This window comes from Temnothorax curvispinosus, unplaced genomic scaffold (assembly GCF_003070985.1).
Source record: "Temnothorax curvispinosus isolate PA1 unplaced genomic scaffold, ASM307098v1 QBEX01009133.1, whole genome shotgun sequence".
In the NCBI taxonomy this organism is placed as follows: Eukaryota; Metazoa; Arthropoda; class Insecta; order Hymenoptera; family Formicidae; genus Temnothorax; species Temnothorax curvispinosus.
In genome coordinates this window covers 110,151-128,326 of record NW_020218913.1, presented here as the reverse complement: position 1 = coordinate 128,326, position 18,176 = coordinate 110,151, and the positions used below count along the sequence as shown (strand labels likewise).

Below are 18,176 nucleotides of genomic sequence, written 5' to 3'. Positions count from 1 at the left end.
GCGCCACGTCCTAAGAGGATTCAACATTAATGACTCCTGATTTTTCATCGTAATCGACTGAATTATATCAGAAACGAAATACGGGTTTTATTTAAAATGATACGAATCTTCTCTATACACTTAAATAAATTTTTTAGACACAAATTATATTCGATAAAATAAATTTATAAATATAATTATATACTGTTTTGTATTATATTTTTACACATATTTATACATTTTTATATATATTAACATATATGTTATTTACAAATTTATTTTAACTATTTTTAATTAGTCAAAATATTCAACTTTTTATTAAACTTACAAATCGAAAAAGAACTATGAAAGAAAATATTATTAACTATAGATTTGTGGTTTGCATGTGATTTGCGAGCAAAATTAAAAAAATTTGAACGTACAAATTTAAGAAAAATTTACGTAATTTTTCGTTTTTAATGTAATCCAATACGACTGCCATGAAAGGTGAGGAGCATTAAGATTTTAATGCAATAAATGACAAAAGTATTTCATACTTGACGGAAGAAAATCGGTGAGACGTCGCAATGTATGCTGTACTAAATATAGTAAAGAATACATAAAGCGACCCTCGCCAATAAAAGTTTCTTCCAATTTCCCGATCGTTGTTCGTACGTTAGTATAATTATCTTGTATATTTAGTATAGTTATATCCTTGTATATTATGTCTTGTATATTACGTGTATTATCTTGTATAGCCCCTCGTTTTTTTTTTTTTTATAATTATTGAACTTAATGTATTAAGAATTAGTATATCACTGTTGTTTATTAATATAATCACGACACGGGGTTTAGATTTTATTAGCATAATAAAGTGTCAGTTCTGTTGACGAATTGCGCTAATTTAAACTCAATGATTCGGGAGTATAACTCGGAAAGAGATCCATAATTCTCGTAAAAAAAAGGTATCGGATTACCCTTGTGTTCAAAACCATCGCGTTGTCAGTATTTCCCGACTTTTTATCAATTTCATCGCATCCGTACTTTTCAAAGAAAGATCGCGGTCTTTTTAAAAATTGCCAACGGTAGCGATCGTTATTTAACGCAATGTTGTCGTCGCACGGAAAAGATTCGTTTCTTCCCATATAAATTTTATGACAAACAACTCGTACGTTACAAGTTCATACCACGGCTGATTGTATCGAACTTCGTCTATCGAAAACTTATCGCATTTTATGAATTTTATGAAACACAACAGCACTCAAGTGATAATCACGGTGTTCATACGGGAGTTGAGGTGCTGTCGAGACCTTGATCATAGTCAATTTTTTATAATCGTGTTCACAATCACATAGATAATCGTTGTAAAGTACTTTGCAAAATAGAATGACATACAATTATTACAGATAGCATAGAAAGTAATTGCCGTCCACGTAGGTTCCTTATTGCTATCAAAATTGTTACGCTCGATTATTATAAACACAATTTACCGAGGACAATACGCAAACGGAAACTGCTAAGGAGTGATATTATTACTTAATACTTAATTGTTAACATGACTTTTCTGCCGTCATTTTATTCTATGCAATCTGTACATATAACATTATACAGTGCGGCGGTAACATTGAAACTTGTAATACCGAAGAGAAATTATTTCTAAAACCCTACAAGGCTTTCATCGATTTTTTTAAATAATCGTTTTTAAAGAACTTTTTAAAGTTTTGTATATAAAGTATTCTCATTAGAAAATTTTTTGAGATGTCCGATTCTCGTTTTAAATTTCGGCATTTTCGGATTTACATTTTAATTCGTGTCTTCGAACGCGTGCAGTTGGCGGCAAGTACGGCTTCATGTCTGACGTTAGACATTTCTGAGCTGAGTACACCGATGCATTACGATTGAGGGTTGTGCTTGAGGGGTGTGTTTGATAGCTGTCTGACGCATGCACGAGCTTGAATATTAAGATTAAAAGATAAATAACGGATTATTAAATTAAAATATTATTACAAAATAACGAATTATTAATTCGACAACATTAAATTGAAAGGGAATAGTTAAAAGAATAGTTTTGGATTTTTATTCATGAGACACGAATATCTAAACACGATTTGTTCGATGCGAAGACATACACGTGACGCTAAATGTAATATTATTATAGGCGAACTTTTAAGGAAACATATATTGAAACGGGAATCAATTGAAACCGTTTGGCGAAACGACAAATAACGCGTTGAATCGTCTCAACATTTCGCGGTAGTAAAATAATCCAGCCCTTTAGCCGATCGTTTAAGCTTCCGACTCCGTTAACGGCGTAACGGCGCGATGCGAATTCGCGATGCGAGATCGTGTCTGTCGTCACGAACACACGACATACAAAACACACGCAGACACCCGCAGCAATAAATTTCCGATGGTCTCTCAGAAATTCGTATATATGATTTATTGTTAATCCCATTCTGCACGATAACACGAAACAGCAGATCGCGTGCTTAGGATCGAGTGTCACTCGACAGGAATATCGCGTTGAAGAGAATTTTGGCGGACATATATACCTATCCGCGGGATGGCACTTCGCGAATGTAAACAAGTACAAGTTTATCAACCTGTGCCATTACGTATGCCAAATATTCTCTCTTAATTCCGCCCTCGCTCTCGCGTGAGGAACAAGCGAGAAAGGGAAGAACACCTTCGCGCGCGAAGGTGCAAGCGGGAAAGGGAGGGCGGGGGGGAAAACGGAGTTTCAAACATTCATAACGAAAGCTTTACAGACTTAAAGATACCTCAGGTTTATTTCATACGAACGTACAGCATACACACCTCGTTGTCCCGTTCGAAGCGACCGACCGGTCGAGATACGTTCTCTCTCTCTCTTTCTCTTTTTTTTTCGCACCGTTCCACAACGGCGAACGATCCGCCCGTCCATCCGTCGCTTCGACCCGGACGACCGACTGACGAACACCGAACGTTACAAAGTTAATATGTATCTCTCTCTCTTTCGCGATGTTAATGTCAATAATTTACTTAGTCAAAGCTCCTCGTCGCGACGAGTCGTCGCGGCGATTCGGGACACCGTGTAATATACAATTATAGCGAATACCACCGCGGGGGATTAATCGGCGGCCTGAGGACTCTCGAGATCGCGAGTCACGCAGCCTAAACCAGATAACTTCCCCGTCGGTGACGAGCAACGCGAGCCCATCGTCGTCTCCGTTCGATCATTCGCGCTCTCAGACGTTGATCGCGTTGCTCGAGACGAGGATTTGTCGCCGATCGATCGACGAGCGGTGCACGTTTCGCGTTTGCGCTCGCGGGGAATAATCGAGCGCACCGAGTTCGAATTCAGAAAACGCATCTCTCTCTCTATCTCTCTCTACCTCTATCTCTATCTCTATCTCTCTTAAAGCTGCTGCATTACGTTCGCGGTATAATCGCAAATTCCCCGATTCAATCAGATCAGGATCGGGCTTTCGATCGATTCGACGGGCGGGCCAGTCGTTATGCGAGCGATCGTGCGGCCGGGGTGAAGGGAAGAAGGGGGTTTTCCCGTTATTCCGGGGGGGAGCTGGGGGAGGAGAGAGACCCCGTCGGTGCACGACACGATCGCCTCGGTTGATTATACCGATACTGGAGCTCTGTCCAGCGCGTTCGCCGAGATACCGAAAGAAGGGATATTGTGTTGCGGGTTAGAAAGCTAATGGCCGGGATTATCATACCAAAACGGATCTCATATCGATTTAATGAAGTGTAATTTTTTTTTCACACGGTATATGTACGGCCGAGCCCCGATTTGCCGAACGGCCAGCGTCGCCGTACGCCAGATTGTATCGTGAAGAAAATTGTTAGTGACGCGAACGGTAGAATCTGCTGTACGCGACCGCACACGGGGGGGGAGAGGGTGACGTTTTAACGAAGCGAGGGGGTGGCTTTTTTGAGAGATCGTAGCTCAATGGGCTTTAGACTATTTGCGCTCGGCCGGCCGTACAGCGCGCGAAGACATATTATATTAATATTATATTATATTATATATTATATATTATATATTATATGATTATTATTATTATTATTATTAATTTTTATTAATTATTATTAATAATAATTATTGCATCCATCGTCGTCGTCATCTTCTCATCTTTAACCCTTAACACAATGATTAGCGTCACTCACAAGTACGTTAAGTAATTGTTAAAGCGCGAAATCTTTATTAATATTGCGTTAGGTGGAGCCGTTAATATTTCAATCGCCCCGCGTTAAGAGGGTAACGTTTCAGGACGGATCGCGCGTTCGGAGTGATCTAGAAACATCGAGCCAGACCGTGAGAGGTCGGAAACAATCTCGCAAGACGTGCAACCAGCGACTCTATCATTCTTATATCCGTATAATCGCTGCAAGGAATAAGCTTCTATTTATCGATAATGCGTATATAATAATAACGCTGCGGTTATGTCGCATTATTTGACACACTCGATTATTCTAACGTATATCGTATATGACTGATGAGAAATTACGATGCAAAACACAACGTTAATTACGTTTGAGTGTATAAATTTTATCGTTAAGACACATCGTAATAAAGGTATCTAACAAAACCGTATATCAAGTTATTGATTTATCTCATCCGCATGTATACAATGCGTCTTCTCTCTCTCTCTCTCTCTCTCTTAACTCGTAGAACACGCGCATTCGCAGACGCGATCAAGGTGAACAACCAGAATCACTTATCTGAAAAATATTGTGATCGACAACGCGCGCGCGATTTATGTGCGTGCCGCAGACTTGACTGTCATTCTTGTTCCCCAGAAGAACCCGTATTATTTACATCCGTAAAAACGCACGTTCGTTTTATCGTCTCATGGGTGTAACGATGAAAAATCGACGCGCGGACTTGAATGTTTGGGGAAACGAGAAGGAAGACGCGCGTGAGAGAAGAAAATAAAATATGTAACGCCGGATTCTGTATGTAGCTACTAATCGGTATCTTGACTTTCGTCCCGACAGGACGTCGTAAGAGCCTGAAAAATAAAGTTCTGGATCCGTCGAGTTCCTCCGCTACTTAGGCAGACGACGGATCCTTGACAGCGCGAACGATCCAGGTGATACGCGTCGGCGCGTTTTAACTTTACATATATTTCTCTCTTTTTTTTCGGATACGCGCTGCGAACGGCAAAGTAACGTTCTCGCAGTAGGGTTCTTGCTCAACGCACACGTATACGACGAACTTGCGTCCGTCGGGCGCAGATATCACCGAAAAAGGTAGTTGACGCTCGTCGCCGGTCGTCGGATACCTCGGGTGCTCGCGCACGTTATAATGAGACATAATCGCAGCTTCGTTCTCTTGTCGCGTAACACCTTTACACACGTAGGTACTGTACATAGAGTATAGCCGACTCGAACACCCGTTTTACGCGAGGAAATATTTCAGACGCATTCCGGACCGCGGTAGCTTGATAAATCCCAGGCAGGACTGCTCATATAGGATTTTACGATTGGCCCAGTATTGGGCCATTACTGACTACCAGATTTTTGATGTCGGTACTGGCCAGTATTGGCAGTCGTCTAATATTGGCTCAGCGTTGGATTATAATCGAATAAACTGATAATTAGATTCAAGAATGGCAAATGATAATGGCCCAAGAATGGCAAATGAATATAAAAGTTTATATCGTGAAACTTCTGTGAAATTAGAAATAATAAATAATACACAGATTATTTTTGCAAGAAAAAGCTGAATATGAATTTAAAAAAAAGTATTTAGCGTTTGTACATATTTATCATTGCAATAATATTATAAATAGTATTTTTTATCATAATATCAGTGTATAATTATTTACTGGACATGGCCCAATAACATAAATTTTTTGTATAACGCTTGGCGTTGGCTATAAAATGTTGATCCATCACCGTATGCCGTGTTATCGTACACTGTTAAATTCGTAGTGTCAAATTATACTCAATTTGAGTCAGTTTTAATTATTCCTATTCGCCACTTCTAATCAATATGTCGATATATAATTTAACTAAAACAATGTAAATTTAACTAAACCAATGGAGTTAAAATGATACTAAATTTCGACGCACACGATGGTTAAAAATAACAAAACGGATTATTTAACTCAAGGCATTGGTTTAAATGTCATCCTTTAATATTTAACAGTGTAAAAGTAAATAGACGTCCGATTATTTGCCCGTAATAGTCCAGTACTGAGCGACAGAATTCCTGGCCAATGATTAACCGCCATAAATCAGCCAAGCGTTGGCTCCATTGTAATATCTAGTTATCCTACATATGGGGCGTCCGCCGGGATCTATCCCTGTGCGCATAGTTCTAAACGGCAATCGCCGTGCGAAATCGCGGTTTACAGATTGCAGACTTTTTTCGTAGACGATTTCTATGCAATTTACAAAACGGAGGCGCGCGCTAGCACGCCGGGCGCAGCCGAGATCATTCGCCACGTTAAAAATGCATATCTTGCGGATGTTGGGGTCTCGCTGTTGAATCAAATCGCCGTTCCCGAGGCGTCGTCGCACCTCGGGGACGCGAACGCATCGCGACCGTGCTTTTATAACGGCGATGCCCGTTCACGGAGATCACTGTACTGCCGAATCTTTGTATTTTATCCGTTCGTCGAAGTTTCCTGTCCCTTGTCAAGCGTATGTCTGTCAGCGAGCCATCACGGTGCGCACGACAATCGACGTTCAACGGCCGCAATGTGTCAACGAAAAGAAATCCGAGCGGTGCGTGTCGACGCCGCGATGCCCGCGATATACGACAGCGATAATTACGACGTGCGCGTGAATTGCGTGAGCGATGGCTCTGTGCAGAAGGATAAGATCGTGTTCCGTGTATAATGTATATAGCGTCGAGAGAGGCGGATCCGCGTCGAGCGTCGACGCGGATCCGCGCGGATGGATCCTTAGCAGGAGTCGTTCCAAAATGCCTATCCCTTGCAAGCTATAGCGTCTGTCTCGCGACGAGTAAACGCCGTCGTTTCGTTTAAGAACCTAGTAGCATCTCAGCATGTTAACCGAATACCGTATAGGGAAGTTAAAAGTAGAAAAGGAGAAGATTGTAAACGCTGTAAATTGCCTTCTGCGGAAATAAAAGTAACTGGCATTTTCCGGCGCATTAAGATTAAGCCGGGTAGCGTATAGCTTATCACCGTAGCCGCGGCCGTAGGCCGGGAAACCGCATAACTGCACCGCCGTTATTGAAAATAGAGAATGTACGTGCACAGCTAAGAGGCGTGAAATCCGTGTATATAAGTGCAAAGTAGTATATTGCGGTGTCAAGTGGTCGCGCAAGCTCCTTAGGAAACCCCAGATTTGATATTTTTCTTTTCCGCCGCACACGCATCGAGAGCATATACGCCTCGCGCAACACGCGCGGATTAATGGTCATTAATTAATTAATTAATAACTATTAATATAGTTATATAGGATCACGGGAGATTTGCAGGAGATTCGTGCCGCGCAATCCAATTTCCGATCTCTCCTTTGCGAGATTTACGACTGTACCCGTTTCGAAATTTTTCACAGAGATGATTTCTTAGACAAAAATCTTTAAAAAATCCATCAGTCTGATTTACGACGAAAATGTAAAACAATACACTGTAATTTAACTGTAATTTTACAGATAGCCAGAATATATAATTAAAATTTTGGAAAACACTATAGCAATTAAAAAGTTATTAGAAGATCAGAATAAGCTATTAGAAAATCAAAACAAATTTTTGGAAGAATTAGTAATACAGAAAAACAACGCAGAAGCAGTCCCAACAGCAGTCCCAAAAAAAGCATTTAAAAAATATAAAAAACTGACAGAATATGACGATTCATTAAAAAATAATGAAGATGGGAGAAAACAATTGGTAATAATATAGTACACTATCCGTCAATGATTTGTTCCCCTAGGAAATAGAGACGGCGCTATGGATTTTTTATAGTTTATGCATAATAGCTTGTCTTTATTTCCTACGAGGAATCATTGACGGATAGTGTGCATTCCCCACTTACTATTTTGTATTAAAATAATAAATTTCCACACACATGGTACAGTTAAAAATAACAAAATGTTATTTAACTCAGGATATTAGTTTTTTTATCCATTAATATTTAACAGTGTATATGTTTATATATTTATATATAGATAAAGGATTGAAAAAAGACTTGGAAAAAAAATCTCTTTAGAGTAATCTCTGAATTTCGCGGATCGGAAGTTTTATCTCGCGGTACGAGTCTCGCGTCAATTTCCCTCAGCGCAACTGTTATCTTTTGCGAAAGTTACAAGTTACGTCGCTGGTAGCACTTACGATCGCCTCCACTACGTATATATACTCGTATGTGACAATAGAATATTTGCCGCCGACGAACGTCAAATTTGTTCAACGATCGTTTTATTTTAAACGCGATACCGTTTGCCGAGGATATAGTGGTGCAACTTTCGGCGATGAAGCGTCGAAGATTTCTATCAACACACAAATATATAGGACTGTTCTCGTCCACGCGCGTCTCGGAGGTGGGCGAATATTCTGGATTAGATGACGATTATAGTTTCGTTGAAACTCGACAAAGAAAAAAAAAGAGATACTTTGTATTTTTCCGGAGAATTGTCCCTCTGTCTATATGCTAAGAAATCATTATCGCAACTTTTCGATAATAAAATCTATGCGAAGGTCAGCACGAGTATTTGAATCGACTGTCTCCCGCACCGTATAGCGGCAAAACCCGCCGCTATATACGAAGGAAAGTGAAGTGAAGTGAAGCCGATTTTTTTCGCGACTCTCGCAACAGACATTCCCGCTCCCGTACATCCTGTGTCACACCTTTTGCGAAGATATGTAAAATTAATTACATGATTTCCAATGCAATTTACGCAGGCTGAAACGCCAAGATCACCGGGGCACAAAGTCCTTAACATATCGCGAATCGTCGAATCGTTGAACTTTCTCATGCACCAATGATTTTTCTTGGCGAAGGAAGAAAAACGCATAATTAGCTCTTTGCAATATATTCCTCGCGGAAAACATACCCTACACCTTAAATACTCACCTCTTCTTAATTTTCAACGATCGCCGTTGCGATTGTGAAAATATAAGATAATCTCCCTATTTGAGGTCAATATACATATAACGATATACAATTCGATGATCTTTTTTAAAGAACAAACACGAGCTAATTTTGTACTCGTACATGCCAAATATTCTATATTTGTACAGAATAGAGACGCTTACTTTGTGGAATAGCGCGCGAATAACTGGGAAAGGGTGCTGCAGGATACATTTTTTTTTTTTTTTCATAGCCGTAGTCCAGAATTTTGTAGGAACGAATAATAGAATGTAGACTCTCTGCTTCCGATTTTGTAGTTCCCGTTGTTTCGAATTAAGACTTCACAGAGATCTCAAATGAAAACGCGCCATTCGAAAGGGCAATATATAACTCTGCCGTTTTTAATTGTCACTTCATTGTCATTGAAGCGTATATTTGTCTGTCCGTGCTAGGACCAAATGCATGAGAGGGTTAACGACGCGTATATGATACAGTGACGTCCCTTATGGAAAAAGCTACTGTAGTTGCGAAAAATGTACGCAAAACTATAGCAATTATTGTAATATTTACTATAGTTACGTATACTTTTTTCGCAACTACACAAGAGAATTTTCTCTTAGAATTTATCTTGAAAATCATGGTATAGTTGTGGGACAATAACATGTACTACGAAGAATTTTATGCGAGCTTCTGATTAATATCTATCATAATAAAAATATTAATATCTATATATTACATTAAAATATAAAATATGTTTGATTAATTTTACTAAAGTATATCTAGAAAATTTCAATAATTTTAAAAAAATTACTGATCTACTTGGTTTTTATTACGTTGTTTGTAAAATGTCTTTTGTATATTTCAAAAATTCCTTGGTTGTCAAGTTGTCACAAATTTGTAGTGAATTTAACGGTAAAATATAACGAAAAATTCTCTCCGCGTACAGTAGTCTTTCTGTAATATTTTTCCGTAAGGTTATATTTAATGTGCGTTGAAAAAGTATTTTCTCTTGTGTCGTTGGACGATTACAATTGAGTAAAAACGTTATTTACACAATATAAGTATGTCACTTCACAATTCTGCTCATTACGAAAAGGCTCACTTTTGTCATCAACGTTATTTTCTAAATATATGTCATAAGAGAGTGCAATACTTTTAATTTTTTTAAATATGAGCGTTTTCTTTAAGTTTGCGTCGATATTCCAATATGTAACATCAGCGCATGTAATTCACGCAACAGCTTCTTTATGCAAGTGCTGCCTTACACATCTTCTATATGAATGTCAATCGAAACAATACAAAAGTTTACACGGTAAAAATGTCAATAGGTTTTTAGGCATCTTTACGACACCTTGATTCTAACTTTTGTGTTGTTTGTAAAAGAATTTTGGAAAAAAAACCAGTTGCACGTTAAAAGAACATGTAATATACATCTAGATTGAAGTTGCAAGATGCAATGTATAATATGCCATCACGCGCGTATATCATCTCGCTTCTGTGGTTGTCTGTAAACAATGATGCCCACTCTTAATCGCTTTAAGAAATAATTACTGGACGGATTAACGGCAGCTTCGACGTCTCGCTTAGCGCATGAAATGTCGCGATAAATCATTATACAGTTAAAAGAAAGGGATAATGGAAGGATTATGACGAGATGAGTCGAATGTCCAAGAGTGTCGTGTCGTTTTAAGCGAAATATATGCGTATAGAAATTAACATAAATTATATGATTTAGAAATAAAGAAGAATATATTATATTAAAAATATTTAAAAATATTCACGGACTCTCTTTTTGAAACTGATTTTCGCTTTGAGATTTATTTGCCAATCGGTATATCACTGTATGGCATTTCGAGCGATTGTAATTGCTCGAAAAGAGAAAATCGACATTTATTTATAGGATGGTTCTGTTCTTATTAATTTTACGATTAACGAGAATCTTGATTCAAACACTTGATCGTACGTTGAAACGCGAAGTTGAAATGGTAATCGGTTATAAAAACTCATTCTGCTGCGAGCAAATATAGATATTTAACGGCAAGTAAGAAATCGTAAACTATCAGAGCGTTAATAGAATATATATATATACTGTATAAGCCTTTTGAAATCATTATTGCTATAAATATGCATATTAAAAATAAAAAAAATATCAAGCTAGGGCGTAGTGGACGATAGTAGTTAATTGTTGACGACGACGATGACGACAACGATGACGACGTGACGACGATGAAGAGAGATAATAATATACCAGACATACGATTTTAATATTTTATTGAACTTTATATTTTATTAATTATTATATATATATACATACACACACACACACACACATATAAAACTATAGTGATATATTATGTATAAACGCTGCATAGCGAATATATGTTATTATACAAATTCTTCTGTATATTTACACTTGTCGTTTTAATTTCCTGTTTGAATGATTTCTCGACCCTATTTATAATTAAAATTTAACATCCACTATGTGTTATTTCAGAATTTTTAAAGAGATCGCTGATAAAAAATAATATTTAAATTTAAATTTTATTATGTGCAATTATTAAACTATTTTATTTGTCGTCAATTATTTTGACAAATGATTAATCATAATATTATTATTAATTATATTATTTTAATTAATTAATATAATTTTTCTAATGTATCTCCAGAAAATACATAATTTAACATACCTAACATATTTTAATATTACGTATTAAAGTGTAAAGAGAGTAATATATAATAATAACGATATATAAATGTTAAAATGTACATATAATAAAAAATAAGAAAAGCATATTGGACTTTATATACCCAGGGATTTTTTTCTTCATTCTCCTTAGATGCCGGCGCTGAATTGAAATCGCCAACCACCAACGACGGAGCTCGCTCCAAAATGGCGGTACCAAGCGGCACCAATCAGAAAACGAGTGTCGACGTGTCATTTCTCTCGAGGTTGGCGCATCACGCACGACAGGCAGTTTCCCCTCTTGGTCGCGACTCGCGCCGCGTGTTCGATGAGTATGAGTACCCCTTTCGTCTAGGTCTGATGTGTCATGTATCGCGCTGTCAAAATCACCGAATTTCGTGTCGTGCGCTCGAGTACCCGTGGCAGTCGTGGCACACGTTACGATAAACGCGTTATATGTTAACGTCAATCGGATACCGTAGAGATGGTGAATGTAGATACTATACGAAAGAATTATCCACTGCACTGGCTCGTCTGGCATAACAGCTATGTAGACCTCGACAAGGAACTGTCCACAAATCAGGTTTGCGCAGACCTGCTGTTTTAACGGCGCTCGTCTCATTTGACACTAATTAGATTCCGTATACGCCGTATGGAAAAACCGTGCACGTCATTAACGCCGTTTGGCGCGTTTCACTCGCGGTTTACCGGGGTCCTCCTCGCGTGTCTAGGCGCGTTGCGACAACTCGGTTATCGCCGATTAAGTAACCGAGTCTCCAACGTAATTGACAATCATGCAGTAAGCGATAATTGCGTAATTGTTCAATGCGGATGAATAACGCGACATTGTATATATACCTAATGCCTGCACTCGCGTTTGCCAACGGCTTGAGTGACACGCCGTTTATGGTTCGGTCGTGTTAAAATATTTTCTCTACGCATCTTTTTTTTTCACAAGTACCTTCCATCTGACTTTGTTACAGTAATTATTATATATTAAAGCATTTTTTATCAGATGCTACGAAATTTCCTCAAGTCTGCCAGAGTATCGTAAGTTCGACGATAAATATGCTTAAAGCTAATAAATTATGTAACGTGAATAACACTTTTGAACAGATGCTTGACAGACTTGAGAAGTGTTCAAAGCGAAAAGGTTAAAAGTGATTTTATATTACTGCATCTATATTTATAATTCGTCAGAGATGAACACAGATGTATACGGTGTGTTTTATTATAAAACAAACTTATATGCACACACACATAAACATGCTGGAAAGAGGAAAGAAAATCAGAGAGCAATGTCGTATCTTATTTTGCATTGTGACAAAGTTAACGTTTTGCTCAAGGTTTTGCTTCCTCATAGAGGAAGCTTTGTTTTTTTTTTATGAATAACAGTAGTTCTGTTAAAAGAAATAAATACAGGAGTAAGATAATAAAAATACACGGTTGGTTTTAGCAGAAACAAGAATTTCTTCTGTTAATTAATTATTTCTTGATATAAATTTGAATTAGTTGTATAAAATACATTGAAACTTTTCATTTGTAATAAACAGAGCACATATATCATTATCAATTATAATTTAACAATATAACATAGTAATTTAGGTGATTTCTTTAGACGCAATATTATTTTATCGGTGAAATTATAAGCTTGTAATTGCATATATTCTTTTAAATTTATGATTACACAATCAAGCTTATAGTAGTAATGCAGGTTTAAAAAACGTGTGAAGCCTTTCATAAAAAAGAGAGAAACCTTAGGTGTGAACTTGAACTACGACTCAAGATATACTATTGAAGTGGAGTCAAGCTATCCGACATTTTATAATATAGATATGAGGGTACTTTAGATAACATATCATTTTAATTATATAACCAATGAGAAGTTAATATATGCTGAAAGAGAAACTAGGAGCAATAATAATTGCTTTAATAATTACCTCAATTAATATCGATTATAATATTTAAATATTTTCTAGCATGACATAGAAAAGCACGACAATCGAGGAAGGACGCCACTGATGTTAGCGGTAACTTTGGGTCATATAGATTCCGCTGTAGTACTGTTGCAGCATGAAGCCAATGTTAATACGGAGAACACTCAAGGATGGACCGGTAATTGGCTTTTACATTTTGTTTGTTTATAACTTTTATTTAGACATTTGTATTTCCAACAATTCTATTTATATATATGTAAAATTCACTCAAATAATATTAGAGGCAATCAAAATTCAGTCCTGACGAATTACGGGCGTTTTTCTTGTAATTTGAATTCTATTTATTTTCATTATATAAATAGTCAATTTAATTTATTTTGATACAGTGGTCCAAGAAGCAGTTGGTACGGGAAACTCTGAGTTACTGCAATTGGTACTTGCTAGGAGAGACTACCAGAGGTACTGTAATCGAGTGGCTGGTATACCAGAGCTACTTCAAAAGCTCAAACAGGTCAGTTTTATGTAATAACTAATGAAATATTATTAATTCATATGTCGCAATACGTGTACAGTTCTCACAAAAGATACAATCTCTTTTATTGAAAGAGGAATTCTTTTCTGCAAGTTCTATGAACTAATATTAACCCGTGTGTTTCTTGTGTGAACTATTGTGTGAAAGCTAATGATATTGACTTTTTCTCATTCATTCTTTCTATATATGATGGTCTTAGTAATAGAAATCCTTTTCAGGCGCCTGATTTTTATGTAGAAATGAAATGGGAGTTTACAAGTTGGGGTAAGAAACGGAGGATTTAATAACATTCTGTTTTTAATTATAATCTTGTAGTTTAATCCATAATTTGGATCTAACTGCAATTTACACACTTATTTAATTCATTTTTAATAATATATGTGGTTAACTGCCGTTATTTCTGTTGACCAGTTCCTCTTGTGTCTCGGATGTGCCCAAGCGATACATATAAGGTTTATAAACAAGGTAGTAATGTGAGGATTGATACTACTTTATTAGGCTTTGATCATGCAAATTGGCAACGTGGCAATCGAAGCTATATCTTCAAAGGACAAAGTAAGCACAGATATCTTTAATAAACATCCTTTAATGTTGCTAACGTTTGTGCATGAATATCGTATATAACTTAATTTTTGTTTAATTGCATTTGATTATGTCTTGGAAATGTCAATTTGTTTATTATTAAATTCCATATGTTAATAAGCAAGCTGCGTCAATTCCGCCTGTAGCAATCAGATGTGAACACAGTTATGTGTTCAGTTTGGATGGTCATCACACAGGTGATACAATCCGAACATTTAATTTGTGCACTGCATTGCTAAAAATTTAATAAAAACAAACATTTTCGCATAAGCACAGAAAAATTTTCCTAACACTAACAGTATATTTTTTATTATATTCTAATTTTTTTATTTTTTCCATTTTCATTATTTATTTCTAGTAGTTTATATAAATATAAGTGAATAAATTGGCGATTAAATAATATAAGACAAGATATTGTTTTTATATCACATGTGTGTATATACATTTATTTATATAATGTACAATGTGATATATAATGTGACAATAATACGATCTTTTTTATTGAAATTTACATATATTAAATATATTAAATTATTTATTAAAACAGTTTTTTAAATAAAATATGATATTTTTGTAGATGATGGGGCAACAATGATGGAAGTAGATCATGAAACTAGAAAAGTTTATGTTGAACATATGAAACTTATAGGAGATGATAATATACAATTAATGGAACCACCTTCTGAAGAAGGTGTGATAGCTCGACTTACTAATCCTATAGTTACAACATATATAGATACAGATAAAATTAGTTTTGAACGGTAATTATCTGTCATTATAATATTTAATAATAATATATATACGTATTTATGTATATACATGCTTTGTTCCGCATTTATTTCAACAACATTGTTTATGTTGAATTAGCAATAAAGCAGGTCTATGGGGATGGCGTTCTGACAAAAGCGAAGTAATAAATGGTCACGAGTGTAAGGTTTTTAGTGCAAGCAATGTGGAATTAATAACTAAAACTCGACTAGAACACTTATCTGAGGCTGATAAAGCAAGAGCTCGAGCACCAAGGACTCCTTTACAGTCATTTCTTGGTATCGCAGAACAGCAGCAGGAGAGTTGCAGCACTGTCGCTGCCAGTGTAATCTTTTTTTTCAATAATTTTTCAATAATAAAATAATCGGTAATCATGCATTTAAAACGTAGTAATCGAGCTATATATTTTAGGAAGAATTTAATAGTGTAGGCAATTCTTCTAACATAACGGCTGAGGAATATTTTGACCCAGCTGTCGATTTGAATGGGAGAGATATAGGTAGACCAAAAGAAGTTAATACAAAAATACAAAAATTTAAGGTATTATAGATTATATAGGCTTGAAAACTGTACATCATATATTATATTGTATACTAATTAAGGCAATTTTTTCACATTTAGGCAACTTTATGGTTAAGTGAGGATTATCCACTAAGTCTTCAAGAACAAATCATGCCAATTGTAGACCTGATGGCCATATCTAGTTCACATTTCGCAAAATTAAAAGATTTTATTCAAATGCAACTTCCAGCTGGTTTTCCTGTTAAAATTGGTAAGATTGATTTAAATGTGATGGATATGCTATAGTATCGAATGTACATGTCATATACCAAACATACTAATACTCAATCTTTTTTTTTAGAAATTCCGTTGTTCCACATCCTTAATGCGAGAATAACATTTGGAAATATATTTGGTTTAGATCAAGAAGTACCGCATGTAGGTCATTTGCAAGAAACAAATCGTATAACTTGTTTAGTTGACGATATTTGTTTCGAAACACCTACTGGATATACCAAATTAGGTAAAACTTTTGTCTTTACATATATCCTTCAATTAATATATACAATTTGTTTAATTCATATTGGTTGAATATAGGTGCGGAAGTTAGGGCACAATTTAGTATTGAAGAAGAGGACGATTTGCTACAGTTTGCTATTCAGCAAAGTCTTTTAGAAGCTGGCAGTGAACGTGATGAGGTATTTTTTTCTTTATATTCTTTTGCTTTAGAATTATCGAAATCACGTATACGTGTATGGCATACATCCCCTCTGTTTTACACGAGAAAAATATTATTTCATTTATAGGTTGATATATGGGAAGCATTAAGAGCGCAAAAGCCATCTAGACCAACTACACCTAATATGACCACCGAAGAGGAAAGGCAGCTTCAGAGGTATGCGATAAACAACTTACTAAAGAGCATGTTATCGATGTTCTGTTTTTAGTTAATTTTATTATTGATGAGATTTTATTATTAATTTTGCATGTGTTTTTGTGCTACAATTCATGTTCAGACAGGTGGGTAATTCTATTACAAATATCAATGTTGGGTAAATTGTTCACACAGCAGAAATTATTCGTATTTAGATTAATATGGACATTGAATATACCGAACATTTTAAAAAGTTCTTGCAAGTGTTGGCAAAATAAACGTTAATATAAACTAGTTTGTTAAAATATTTGTCATGTCGCTTAAATTATTTTTGTTTTTAACATAGGGCGATTCAGGCTAGTTTAGTGCTATATCAAGAGACTACAGCTGGATCCACGGAAGGTACTGCGAATTCAGCGGGTATAAATGAAAGCGAAGATAGCGATTCCCTTGAAGATACTGCAGAACAATTGAGACTAGCGTTAAAGCTTTCCGAGCAGCAACAAATAGAAGAGGAGCAACAACGATTGCTGGAAGAAGAAACGTTTCGTCATGTGTTGGAGCTATCTTTGACGGACAAGTAAACTTCCCAAATGTGCAATAGTGATAACAAATTTACTACTTCCAAAAGTGAAAACTCTTCCAGTCTCAAGAGACTGTACAAAAAAATCATTTCCTACATTTCATAGATTGCAAAGTGCATTACGAAATAATAATGTTGCTTACAATGAATACTTGTTATTGAAGTATACAATTAAGTCAAAAGATGGAAATAGTATAGTAGTAGTTAAGCAAATGAATAATTTAAATTATGTTATTTATTTCTTAGCTACATTTTATATGAGACGAAATTCTTCAATATTATAGACATCTCAGCAAGCATGTAACGAAGTCTTGAAAATTACAGCTCTTTGAAAAAGATGAAGTTACGAATGACAAACAATCAAATAGTGTTTGTGTAAATCCTATTAATTGAAAGTAAATAATGTAAGTTACGATTTAATATCTAGAATAAATGGCATGTAATTCTCAAGCCTTCAAAAATTATTCGTCTGGTCCTTTGTCCTCAGTTTTTATCTCTACTTCTTTAAATTTATAATGCATATTAATTGCAATTAGGATGACACAGAAAGATAACCATCTTTAATCAAATCAAACATTTTTACAAAGATCCCTTTTCATATCTACAATAATATAATTCTATATAATATTTTAATGCAATGGCGTATAATGAACTATTAGGAATATACAGGAAGTATTTATATAAGTATTCAGCCCTCCTTCCAAAGTTTTTCATAA

General features: G+C 35.9%; 1 protein-coding gene across 1 annotated transcript; it reads left to right on the top strand.

Moving 5' to 3' along the window:
- The first annotated feature begins 12,001 nt into the window (after positions 1-12,001).
- Positions 12,002-17,910, top strand: LOC112458708 (ankyrin repeat domain-containing protein 13D). The gene is made up of 13 exons (XM_025022468.1): positions 12,002-12,266; positions 13,663-13,798; positions 14,007-14,131; positions 14,371-14,416; positions 14,564-14,707; positions 15,312-15,495; positions 15,602-15,827; positions 15,914-16,042; positions 16,124-16,274; positions 16,365-16,526; positions 16,601-16,701; positions 16,810-16,898; positions 17,224-17,910. The coding sequence occupies exons 1-13, from the start codon at positions 12,168-12,170 to the stop codon at positions 17,459-17,461; spliced, it is 1,830 nt and encodes a 609-aa protein (XP_024878236.1). The 5' UTR covers positions 12,002-12,167; the 3' UTR covers positions 17,462-17,910.
- Positions 17,911-18,176: the final 266 nt, after the last annotated feature.

Bases quoted from the DNA above. Each gene is read 5' to 3' on its own strand.
- LOC112458708 (XM_025022468.1), top strand. From the start codon at position 12,168: ATGGTGAATGTAGATACTATACGAAAGAATTATCCACTGCACTGGCTC. The intron at 14,417-14,563 runs GTAAGAAACGGA...TCTGTTGACCAG, and splicing joins ATGGGAGTTTACAAGTTGGG to TTCCTCTTGTGTCTCGGATG. The intron at 16,702-16,809 runs GTATTTTTTTCT...TTTCATTTATAG, and splicing joins CTGGCAGTGAACGTGATGAG to GTTGATATATGGGAAGCATT.